At 37.2% G+C, this 12,863-nt stretch overlaps 1 protein-coding gene across 1 annotated transcript in view; it reads right to left on the reverse strand.

Annotated features, from left to right (window-relative positions):
• Nucleotides 1-788: 788 nt before the first annotated feature.
• The window catches only part of GLTSCR1L (GLTSCR1-like), a 30,867-nt gene continuing 18,792 nt past the window's right edge, over nt 789-12,863 (reverse strand). The window contains exons 5-12 of the mRNA XM_010084052.1: nt 9,032-10,726; nt 7,653-7,752; nt 6,321-6,418; nt 4,478-4,539; nt 4,203-4,348; nt 3,940-4,034; nt 2,368-2,470; nt 789-1,591 (exon numbers count right to left, since the gene is read on the reverse strand). Coding sequence (XP_010082354.1) covers nt 789-1,591; nt 2,368-2,470; nt 3,940-4,034; nt 4,203-4,348; nt 4,478-4,539; nt 6,321-6,418; nt 7,653-7,752; nt 9,032-10,726 — 3,102 coding nt within the window. The remainder of the gene's footprint in view (nt 1,592-2,367; nt 2,471-3,939; nt 4,035-4,202; nt 4,349-4,477; nt 4,540-6,320; nt 6,419-7,652; nt 7,753-9,031; nt 10,727-12,863) is intronic.

The raw sequence follows: 12,863 nt of genomic DNA on the forward strand, positions 1-12,863 counted from the left end.
AATGCAAAATCTTTTCCTCAAGAGTTAACATATATCTATGTATTATATATATAAATTCATGGCTCTATCATGGCCTCATCCTGTACACTTTGCCATTTACTGGCTTCCATTCTACCTTCCTTAGCCAAGCATTTATTACTTCATATCATGCCACTGTGACTAAGATCATATAATACCATCCCACAGACTAAAGTTACCCACTACAAATATATCAAGTACTAGTTTCTGCTCAGAAAGCAATAGAAAAGCACTTTAAATTATGAAGCCTTGTAAACACACTGATGATATCCTTCCAACTTAAGAATCCTAGAACACAGATTCACTAACAAAGCAAATAATCACTTCTGAATAGAGGTACAGTGCGTTTTCCAGAAAAACTAAAAATTTGATGATTTGTGGAAGAGAAGGGTAGGGGACAATTGTTGCTTCCATCACTTTTTAAAAACATTTTCTTAATAAATATATCCTTTCAAATGACTGTGATTGTCAGTATATTACCGTATTACATAGGGCCTAAGGACCTGCAACCTTGTGCTGCAGTACTGCACAATTATCAAAAGCACTATCATAATAATACTTGGAATAGTAAGGCCCTAACAGACTGCATTCTAACAAGGATTAACTTTACTTGGATATCTCACTGTAACCACAATGAGTATTGCTCTCAAACACAGAACAGAATCTAGTTTAGAAAGGTTAACCTTAAATGCATGTCAGGCTGTACTTGTGGTGTCATTCACATTTGCTTCTGCTAAGAGAAACAGAACTTGTCCATGGTACTGTAACTATTAACACTCTAAGATACTATTTACAGCTGCTTCTAAAATAGAGTCAGTTTCTACACCACCTTCACTGTGGTCTGGAATAAATTTTTCCAGGCAGTTTTCCTGTGAAGCAATAGGTGAAAAATTAGGAAATTCTAATTCAACTGAGCCACTGCTTGCTGCCTCGCTTTGTGGCTGTCTCCCAGCTTTTTTAAGTTCCAAGATGTTTTTAAATGTAGTTTCTAAACTCTTACTGAGCAGTAAGTCTTGCTGGGGTTCACCAGAGCCTTTCCTGTTATCAGGATGTAAAACCTCATTCTTTGGAGAGCTCCTCAGAGTTTTGTCTTGGAGGGAATTATTACACGTTACCTTTGAGAAAGACTGAACTGTGTTCCTTGATATTTTATTGTGTGTTCCATGACCACCTCTTGGCACAGTTTTTGACAAGTCTTCAGAACTCAAAGAATTCTCAGTGGGCTTGACAAGATCTTTCCCCACCACCTTTTCTTCAGAAGGGGTCACATATTGGGTCTCAGAAGAACAATTAGCTTTTTCAAACTTTAAAGCTTTAGTGAGGCTCTCCAATTTTTTAGCAGATGCTATTCCTTCTTGTGGTGTCAGAATGTTGTTAGGCACTAGAGGAAGTTTACTGTGATTTGTGGACTCTGTTGAGCCGGATTTTGGTCGGTCTCTGGCTTGGGTTTTGGTAGTGTGACTTCGAGAAGGTAATGTTTTGCTAGACTGATGGTCACTTTTGCTGGACTGTGCTTCTTCAGCTGCTTTATCAAATTGTTTGGCAGAACAACAAAAATCGGCCTGATAACCATCTGAAAATTAAGTAACAACACTTTACTTAAATTACCTATGCATCAAAATAACAGACACTCCAACACAGTTTCTGAGTATTAAAATTCAAATAACATCCACAGCCTACAGATTCATTTCTTTAAGAGACATACTCATGCTTAGGTGTTCTGCTGCATCCAGTGTAGGCGATTATAACCAAATTAATCAGCATACTATGCACATACATACACTGTAAAAACCAGACACTTCCTAGCATTCTAAATACAGAAATAGGGTATCTGGAAGACTAATAACCTTCTTCAGTACATCCTCTGAATTTCTTTTAAAATATGCAGAGTATGCACAACATTTAAACAAATACTGTTACACAAATACTGTTTTTCCAGTCACTAGATTCAACAACAGTCTGGTTATAAATGCTGCCATTTAAGCCACCATTCCAGAAGCAACACTACATTAAGATGAACAATATAGTGGTGTTCTTACTGACTGCCAGCAAACTCACAGACTCTTCCCTACTAGAATTGAGACCATGTAGGACTCATGACTATTGTCAAAAGAAACTTAGAAATATTCCTCTGCCTAACAGGCCAAGTATATGTTTTCCCCAAATAACTGCCTTCAACAGTCTCTAGATTGTTGAATTTGGGAGTTTAAGTTTACTTTCCAACTGCTTATTCAGTATTTCAATTACTGGAATCCCTAGCAACCAGTGCCTCACTGTGGCCACGACTATTTTTAGGAACTCTATACTTATGTTGCTTTTGTAAGATTCTAGAAGTTAACCACTACTTACCAGGATCCACTAGTGCAAGACGCTTATCCCTGGTCAGAGATGCCCTTTCTTCCTGGTTAAACATCCTATCAATCATCACCATTTCCGCAGAGGGATTTATCCGCTGCACAAAAAGGAAAAAAAACAACCATCTCTGTAGTCACTCATATGTTGGTACCAAATCAAAATATTTATACCTTAGTTCCTCTTCAGAGAAAAAGAATGTCTCTCATGAGATATTTGCAGAGAATGTTCACTATTCCACAGCATCTTTAATGATCTTGACTGTGACCCCAAGCACTACTGACTCTCAACCATAAAACATTATTCACATTTTATGTACCTTTTATTTGTTTAAGATTTTAAAACAAGGAATTACTATTCCAATTGTAAAAATCATACCTTCTCAGGACTGAGTATGTTTACCACTGTACACCACAATTTTTTACATCATACACTATCTTTCTCTTTTACAGAGAAAACCAGCAAAAAATCCTGCAATGGGATCACCCTATCATCTTGTTTCTTCCCTGCACTTCTCTCCCATCCTTCTAACTAGTTGATGCTGAGCTGCATTTTGCTGACAATGCCTTTAAGCCAAATGGATCCATCCATCACAGAAGAAAGTTCACTGAATACTAAGTCACAACATAGGCAACTGGTTCCAAACCAAACATACGTGAAATATTTACCATACAACATACCAGATGCTAAAAAAAAAAAAAAAACCAACAGATTTTAACCTCCATCCCCCCACTTTGTACATGCAATTATTTGCAAATACTTGGTTAGTATATCTTTTAATGGGACGGCTAGACTTCAAAACCGTTTTAATTCTAACACTTATATTACGTATTCCTGTCTCTAAAGCAGATTTAAATGTCTATTATACTCAAATTCAAAACTTTTCCAGGCTTGAAAAATAGCATTCCTGAAGCCACAATGACATTTCCTGATCCTTGTAAAATACATTCTTAAAGTAACTTTGTCAGTTTTCTTTTTACCTCATGCCTGGGACAGTGAAAGCACTTAAATCAGAAGCATTTCTGATGAAAATGTGAGTCTCCACCTAGCTTCTAAGAATTTCCTAAATTGTAATGTGATATAGCTCCAATTTTAATGGAGTTCTCAGTATTCTTTCAGGCTCTGCCACCCACGGAAATATACAGAAATCACCTGCCTGACTACTACAGCCGGTTCAGTGCAAGAGCAAAGTATAAGCAGAGAGTGGAAGTTCATGTGTCTTAAATGTCTATGGAACTTAACAGCACCCTTAGTTTGGCGGTATGCGAAATACAAACTCAACCCATTTTACTGATTCTAAGATGTGTGCATACACTTAAAAATGCAGGCTGACCCCTGAGATTGCTGGTGCATAAAAAGTGCACTGGCTATATATATATATATATACACACACACACACATATCACTAAAACCCTCATATATATATTTATCACCTTCATAAGGTTATACATTCTATCAACAAAATGAATTGTAATGCTAGCTCTCACTTTCCTGTAGATGTGTTTTTTTAAAAAAAAAAACTGAATCACATCTTATAAACAGAAAATATACCTGGGTTATACACCTTACCATTGCATCTTCTATAAGCAAACACCTGTATTTGTTCAGCATAGCCTGTGTCCTCTTCAGAAGCTGTGTAGCTACAGATTCAAATTCACTGTCCACTAGAAAGACAAAGAGTATACTTTCAAATACCGTTCTTCAGTAACCAGAAGGTTCAGTAACCTGCACAAATTTAAAAATTTTCCCTTTCTTATTGCTCTAACTTAGATAAAGAATCCTCTCAATACATTGATTACATACACAGTGCCAATTTTTAAAAAGAAAATTACCTTTTCTTAAGTCTTCCTCTGTTGGCAGTGATCCCTGGCACACATGGTATGAAAGGAGTCTCTGAACTGCATCATTTAATGATCTGAACCGACTTTTATCTGGTGTCACAGCATGCACTTGATCCTTCTGTAACTGCTGTAGAATACTACAAGGAAAATTAATGATATATAATTAACACATACTCTAACAGAAGTTTAAAAATTGTCAAAAACCAGAAAGAAATGAAGGTTAGTGGAAATAGCTGCAACAAAACTACAAAAGAAAAATGACTTACAAAGCTCCTTTAGTTAACTGTTTAGCAGCAGGCCTTTTCTGTCCAACTAAATGACCATCCACCTAAGTTCAAAATAAAACACAAATTACAATCTATCGCCTCTTTTGCAAAGCCCAAGTTTCAGAATTTATTTCTCCCAATTAAGTATAGCACCGATACCAAGTGTAAGCACCACTTAAGTATAAACACTTTAAACTATCTCCTATTTCACAGGTCACCGTATCAATGAAATAGGGAAGTCACTTCTCTTACATAAATCAAAGGTCTGAAATGTTATTTGCAGGTGAACTCCACTGTAGTGCACACATATGCTTCACTAGGAAAAAGGCTGGTTATCAAAATTAGCTGGTGAAAAGAAGAAAAGGTACAACTAAAAATTTTCCCAAAGAAATCTGCTCTCAAGAACTGTCTTTGCATTTCTCAGCTGATGTCATCTTGCCTGACTTGAATGGATTAGAGTATCTGTCAGGAAAGCAGGCTAAGGTTGCGTACTTAAATTCTCAAAAGCCACGGTGGCTGGCTGGAGGGTGAAAGTGGTTCTAGGAATTCTGTTTCAGTGATGATGCTTACAGATATACCCCCCAGGTAGATCTACATCATCCTTTCAGCTTCCTTAGACATTTATGAAGCCAAGGTTTTTCAAGGGAACACTGTCCTAAGATGTGAGGGTCTCTGAGGTGGTAAAGGCTCATGTCCCTACTGTATGAGAGGCATACTGCAATCCAAGTATACTCCCAAAGCAGCCATTCTGGATCAAAGTGTCTTTGTTTAATGCAAAGTTGTTGGCTTTTTTTAATCAGCTAGTCTTATTAATGAAACTGGTCACAGAGCAAAGTTACTTATGATTTAAAAAATGATTGCATGAAAGCTCTTTTGAACTACAACAGGGTTAGAAGGAACAAAAAAAGCATGTGACACAGAGCATCCTTCTTAGCATAGCAAGAGCAGCACGAAGCAGGCACACAGAGGAAAACATTCATGTCATACTACATCGACAAATACATTTACAGCAAGCAACAAAAATTCTAAATCAGATCCTCCCTCGTTTTCTTCTGCGATTTTGTAGTTTAATTCATAGAATGGTTTTGGTTGGAAAGGACCTTAAAGATCATCTAGTTCCAACCCCCTGCCATGGGCAGGGACACCTTCCACGAGACCAGGTTGCTCAAAGCCTCATCCACAACAAAACCCACACTTTCAAGCCTACTTCAAACCCTCACTTCTTTCCCTCAGCTGCTCAGTCCATGAACGTAAGAACTGTCTCCTCCCCCTCCAGAATTCATTGTATTCCCTCTCCAAAAAAGGTGGCCTCACTTTCCAGCCCCAAACCCTGGACATAGTGTTAAACTTTTTGTACATAGTTGCCATATATAGGAGAACTATTGATGGTTTGTTTTTTTTTTTTTTTTTTTTTTTTTTTTTGATGACAATGCAGTAAAGAATAAAAGAGACTAGGACCAGATGGAATTTTTCTGCTATTTCTCACAAACCATCCTCTCCTAATCAGCTAGAGAATATCTGAGTTTCTAAAAAGTAATTATAAGAGTGGGTCTAAGTTACGTCCAGCTCAATGAAGAATTGCTATGCCATATGAAACTCTCTTCAGGGAATATTTCAGTCAAACTCCACTTACTGAATTAAATCTCAAAACAGCACTGAGAAAAACAGTTTACAAAATACTCAACATTTATTTTGTCAAGGTAGAATTTAACAAGCTTGAGTGACTTCATGACAAAAACAAAACCTGCAAGGACACCTGGACTATCAATATAGTGTTGAAACATCCCTAACTTCACCAAAATTTTAAGAGACAGGGAAGTATATAAATAAAAGTATTGTTTACCTGTATACTCTGTTGAACTGATGATGATCCTATCACTTTTTCTTGTGGCTGTGCAGTTCCTAGAGATTGCTGTATGATTTTTCCTCCAGAGTCCTGTCCTATAAAAAATATGTTAAAAAGAGTCTGTCATCCTAAGCAAGAAGAGAATAATTTCATGCAGCTATCCTGATCATTTTGCTTTGAGTTTTTAGCTTTTAGAAGCAAGATATGTCTCGTGCTTAAAAGCATTAGTGCAACTACTTGTGGAGAAATTGGCTCAAAAATGAAACAGGATTGATATTTTGTGCCGCAAACTACAAAAACCCTCAGATATGAATAATCTCCTACTATAGTACTGCAATGTAAGAAGAAATTCAAGTAACGTAAGTACAGTGTCCCAACAATTTACTGAAAACCATACAGTACATTTTATCAAGCTTTTCAATACTAACCCTCTCTAAAGCATGTAAACCAAATTTTTCTAGAGCTCCTGAAAGTATTTAGACAGCAGGCATCATAGATTTTTTTTTCTATACCTCCTCCAGTTGCCTTGCTCATGAATTCAAACAACACCTTATCAGCCATGCTACATTACAACCAACACAAATATGAATTTTTCTTTTTCCCCTCAAAAAAACCCCATACTGTGCTGATTGTAGATAATTTTCTGGATAGCTTGCAGATAACAGTACACAAGGAAAGAAAAAAGCTGGTAGATTATGGGACCTCATTCAAAAGGGTTACTTATGTACAAAGAGAACATAAAGGTCACTGCATTTCTCTGGTTTTGAATATACTGGTTTTGTTCTTTTAGTAGCATGGTACTGCTCAAAAAGCTCAGTATTTTGCCACAAACAATGCATTAACTATTCTAACTGAAAGTGACACATTCAAAAACAAATCGAGTGATGACAGCCTGCACATAACCTTGTAATCACTATTTTTCTTTCCTCTGTATCTGAAGAAGCCATCACAAGAGAGGGTCTAGAAGTTTCACTGAATTTTTAGCAGATGTCCATATTTTGAAAATGACTTATTTCTATTTTCCTAAGCTGAAAAAAAATAAGAAAAATGAAAGGAGATACAGTTTTGGATCTTATAGAGGGAAGAAATAATTGCTTATTATGGAGACTCAACTTTTCACTCTAAAAAATTAAATGCATGGTTGGGAAAAATAAAAGCACATATTCAATACTGAAAAAAATTGTTTGGGTTCTTCTAAAAATAAAACTCTGATAACCTTTAGGACTCTATCAGCATGAGCCATCAATATAAGTCTGACACATTGAAGAATAACCAATTTCTGTTGCTGGAGAAAATTAAGAAAATGATTTTAAAAAGACCTTAGTTGACCTGATAGCGTGTTGCTCAGAAGACTTGATAGCTGAGGCTGTCTCAAATTATCCTGTGTCTTCGATACAGAAACTGGTGAAGTCTGGTTCATAGCTTTTTTCTGTGCCACATACATTAAAAAACAAAACAAAACAAACAAAAAAAAAAACCACAATCAAATATTTACTGAAAGCTTTAGCAGAGGGGAAAAAAAGGCAAAAAAGGCAACTGAAATTCAGCTCTGTGTATCCTTTTTCAACCTCTAACTCATAAGTGGTGAAATTCCAGACATCTCAATTCCTCCTAAATTCAAGAATTTCATAAAGTAAATCAGAGAGGAACTGAAATTATACTAACAGTATAAATATACACCAGTTACATTCTAGAACTACCATGATTTATCACTACAAGTGGCCCTCAAAGCTCAGCTTCTCAGAGTCTCAAAACTGGAAGATGACTAAATAAGCTGTCTCCACAACAATAACAAAAAAATACACAGTGGAACAAACTGTCCAGTGTTCAGCAACTGAGACATGGCTTACAATACAGTACAATACTTAAAATGCAAGTACAAACAAACTAAAAAGATTCTAGTAAACAGTAGAATTTGTTCTCTGTAGTTCCCATTTTCAGCTCTGAAATTTCAACACAAAAATAAAATTATCTTTTAGAGAAATAAGAAATATTATGCTTTTTTAACTACTGAAACTCACTGACCCAGTACATATCCTACAAATAGGAAGATGTGGACACATGACGAGAAAAGTCAGGCAGGCCTCAAAGAACTCATCTGCAAAAAAAATGTTGCCAAAACTGCTAGCTAACAGCTAACTTTACAGGTTGTAAAGCCCTTATTTTCTAAATACACATTATTTCATTGCCCATTTTGGTCTTGGTTAAAAAAAAACCATAAGACCTTTGGGAAAATAAAATGACCTAACATAATCAGTGCAGATGCATTCTGAGACAGTTATTATCAATATATATACCCAAGACAGCTTTTCATCTCTATTTTGAATAGGGTAAACCTTGAAAACATATGCATAAGATTTTAGTGAGGTCAGAAGACCTGTAAGTGCCAAGAATGCATCCGAGCCTTCACATCTAGCTCTACAGTAAGATGATCAGGAGAGTTCATAGTTGTATAGTCTTACAATGTCCATTCCATCTTCTGAATTAAAGTGACAGACTCATTCACTCAGTAATAGACTTTATAAAATACCAAGTGAAATGACATCTCCAGGTGACAGTAATTTTCAGCCCTTCCACAGTATGTGTAACAATACAAACTAGCAAAACTGATGTTCTCTTTATTAATATCAGCTTTAATACTTTGGTAACCAGATTTTAGCATAGCTTAGAAGCATTTCTTTGGCTACATTCTCAAGCAGCTTTCATACCTGACCAAAGGCAAACTGCTGCTGTGTTACTCCAACTGACGTGTGACTAAAGGTGCTGACAGATTTGGAAGAGGATGCTGGAAGACGATGCGATGCACTGATGGGAACTTGAGTTCTGTTCTGCGTGAGCTGATCTCCAGTAAAGTTTCCTCCTGATGCAACAGACTGAACTGATGGTCCCATGTTAGGATGTACTGAACCAGAAGAACTTGCAACAGCAAATCGATTAGAAGCTGATACATTTGAGCCTGCAGACTGCCCAGGTGACATGGTAGTAAAACTTGATCTACCTTGAGAAACATTAGCTTGACTAGGTGACAAATGCAACACTGTTGGTGACGCCTGCTGCAGTGGCACCTGTCCACCAACAATTTGTGAAGTTCCATGATTTACTATAACTTGGTTTCCAGGAGCTGTGAATGTCTGTCCGGAAACAAGCTGAACAGCTGTGTTCTGATTATTCAGCATCTGTCCTGAATACGACTGGTTGGCTCTTAGCATGTTTGTGGAGTTCCTGTTAAGCATTACGTGCTCAGCAGACACTTGGCTAGGAACCAGCTGGGAAGGCTGAGTCTGAAGAAGTTGTCCATTTATGGCCTGGACATGATGAACTGAATTAGAATTAACAGACAAACTTGTAGGTATAAGAAACTGGTTTTGAGGTGCATGAGGCTGTCCCATAGGAGAATGGATAACAATACTACCTCCAGCATTGCTAACTGTCTGAGGTGTAACTGATTTTCTTGTATTTTGTTGATTAACAATATTAACAGACATATGAGGACCAACTACTGAACTTTGAGGTGAGTTTGCAGAGGCAAACGGAATCCCTTGCTGTACATGATGTTGCTGTATTCCCAAGTTATTCACGTTGTAAGCAGTCTGCTGGCCCATCTGGATAGGCTTTGGTTGGATATTAACGGGAACCTTGTTAGAGTTTGGTGCCAAACCCCTTTGAATGATGATATTATGGACAGGCAATGACGTCTGAAAATTTGTGCTGTTAAATGGAACGGTTACAGGTTGTGCTACTGAACTTGAATTTGAGTTACCAAACAGTGAGTTACCATTTGGAGTTTGTCTATGAACCAAGAGGCCACTACTCATGTTTGCAGGTGTTTGTTGACCATTGCCTTTCAGTATAATCTGAGATCCATCAAGGTTATTAATGGTCATCATGGAAGGCTGATTACTAAATGAACCAATTAGCTGTATCTGCCCAGAACCACTAATCTGGCTGCTATTAGACAAATGCTGGCTGGGAACACTAATTCCAACATGCTGCATAAAGCCATGTTGCACACCAACTGTATTGCTTGCAAAAGATGCTCCAACAGGTTGCTGTACCACTTGAGTAACTCCTACAGGTTGCAACGTCTGACCTGAGTAATTAGAAACATTAGAAGCCTGAGTAAAGGATGCTGATGAAGAAGGATGAGCTTGTGCAAACTGTTGGCTAGAACCTACGCTGGCATCCAAATATGCCTCTTCTGCCAAAGTCTGTTCAGTAATATTGGCCTCCTGCAAGGACTTCTGAAGAATATCAAAAGGCTGATCCTCAGTAAGGTCAGGTAAAGGAGAAGACACAAGTTCATCTTCAAGAAACTGAAGGCTACTGGACAGCTGCAGTCCATCACTAGGCCCCTCTCCAAGCTGACCGCTTACACCTTTTACAGACAACTTGGGATCAGTGTTCTGAAATGCAAAACAAGAAATAAATAATTATCAGAAATTCCAGGCTCTACCTTGATTCTCCATTAAGCTTTTTTTTCTTACTCGCAAGCTTTATTTACTAGATTATATTCTTTGCTCTTATTTTTTATTATTTTTATTATTCTTTATTCTTATTGTTATATTTTATATACAGTATGTATATAACGTGACATTCATCCCGTAGAGTGGGCCAGCATAAACATGCGCATCATTTACATCCCACTCACGCCTACATTACAGCCTGCTGGAGACACAGCTCTCCTTTCACTTCTCAAATCTCCCAACTCCATGGCACTCAGCTCTGCAGCTGCACTGTTTCAAGAGTATGTGCCATGCTCTCTAAGTACCGTTTTTCCTTTCTCAAGCTGAGCACTGTATGGGCAAAAGGATAAAAGAAAGGAGTGGAAAGACCTCCAATGTAACTCAATTTGGGGCAAGGTTTCAATAGCAACAGTAGTAGTATGGAAAAGGCAGGAGAAAGCTGCTTTCACTGACTTCCTCTATCAGATGAGATCCATCTCCAAAATCCTATTAATATTTCTGTAGTCACACAGTGCAAACTAGTAACCATTTCATAAAGTTAAGGAATTACACTAATTCCTTATTTAGAAAAATTTTAGAAACAAAGCAGTAAGAAAAACAATACTACAGACTTTGTGGTTTATGCTAGTAAAAAGATTACGCAGAACCATAAACACTGAAACTACAGCAAGTAGTATGTGGCACCTTGAATGAAAAATCATTTAAATCTACATACATAAACACTGTGATAAGGATAATCAGAACCTGCTTTACTCTGGCCTACTGTCAATAAAACTTTCCTAAAACAAAACTATGTCCAGAAACTCTAAACAATGTAAGTATCAGGTTTCTACAGGTAGAACTATGAAGTAAATGCATAATAATATTTGTAACAGCTTTAATTGCAAAATCATATCTCAACTATTCAAAGACAAAATCCAGTTTCTTTTTAGGTCAGGATAAATGCAAAATGTGGGTGTGAAATTATCAGCCGCCTTCATATTCTGAGCCTTCACTCCCTGAAGGTCATAGATGCTTGTTTTCACCTCATATAAACAGTGTGAAGATGCTGGAAGCCATAATTATCATATGCAATAAGGTCCCCGCCTTAATTTCAGTTCCCTGAGCATATTTATTCAGAATTTTACCCCAACCTGTTTCTGAACCAGCCTGTATAATTAATGAAATTTTTGGTCATGTTTTAAAATATTAAGAGATCATTCTTAAAATCCAATAAAATATTTTCAAAATACAATTATAAAATTACAATAAGCTTTTTTGCATTTGATGTTAACAGATGGAATTGAACTAGTACTCAAATGTCTTGATGTCTGCATCTCATGAACATCTAAAATTACAAATCGGGTTCTCAACTGTATCTAGCTACTATCACACATAACAAAAGGAGTCACTAACTAATAGGGTGTTATTAGGACTCATAACTCAAGTTCTTGTGAAGAGCTCCCTATTGCATCTGTAACTTATCTCCAGTGACAATGACCAATCTGAAATCTTTCATGACTGTGTAACTTAATTCCAGTTGGTACTAACAATACAACTATTAATACTACTAATAACAGCAATAGTAATAATAAATAATATTATATGCAATCAAGATTAATAATTTGAAATTCTCCCACTGGAATGAAGAATCACAAGTTCCATTCCCTGCTCCCAGGACTGTTTAATGTCCAAAAACAATTTTATGTGCATAGACTGGAACCAGGGACCTTCCAAGTTAACATCTGAATCACTGCTGCCCAGATTCAGCACAGCAACGCAGAACACCATACTAACTCAACAAGAAATTACTGTCTCTGCACTTCCTGAATCTGCTTACCAACAGGACTCTTATTCTCACTGCCCCCATGGATATTAAGCTGTTCTACTACACTATAATAGCAGGGTGGAAGCAGTCACCGGTACAAGCCAGGCAATAGGGCAATAGCTAAGGAACTCTCTCGTGAGGCTTACAGCAGAGACCAATGACCACTCAAGGAAACCAACTTGGAATCAGCAGAGGTGGTAATCAATCATTCAACTGAGGGAGGGGAAAGAGGGGAGCAGACAATGCTTTCTCTTCCTTCAGTCAGCAGGA

Source organism: Pterocles gutturalis, unplaced genomic scaffold, assembly GCF_000699245.1.
Source record: "Pterocles gutturalis isolate BGI_N339 unplaced genomic scaffold, ASM69924v1 scaffold22345, whole genome shotgun sequence".
NCBI classification, from domain to species: domain Eukaryota; kingdom Metazoa; phylum Chordata; class Aves; order Pterocliformes; family Pteroclidae; genus Pterocles; species Pterocles gutturalis.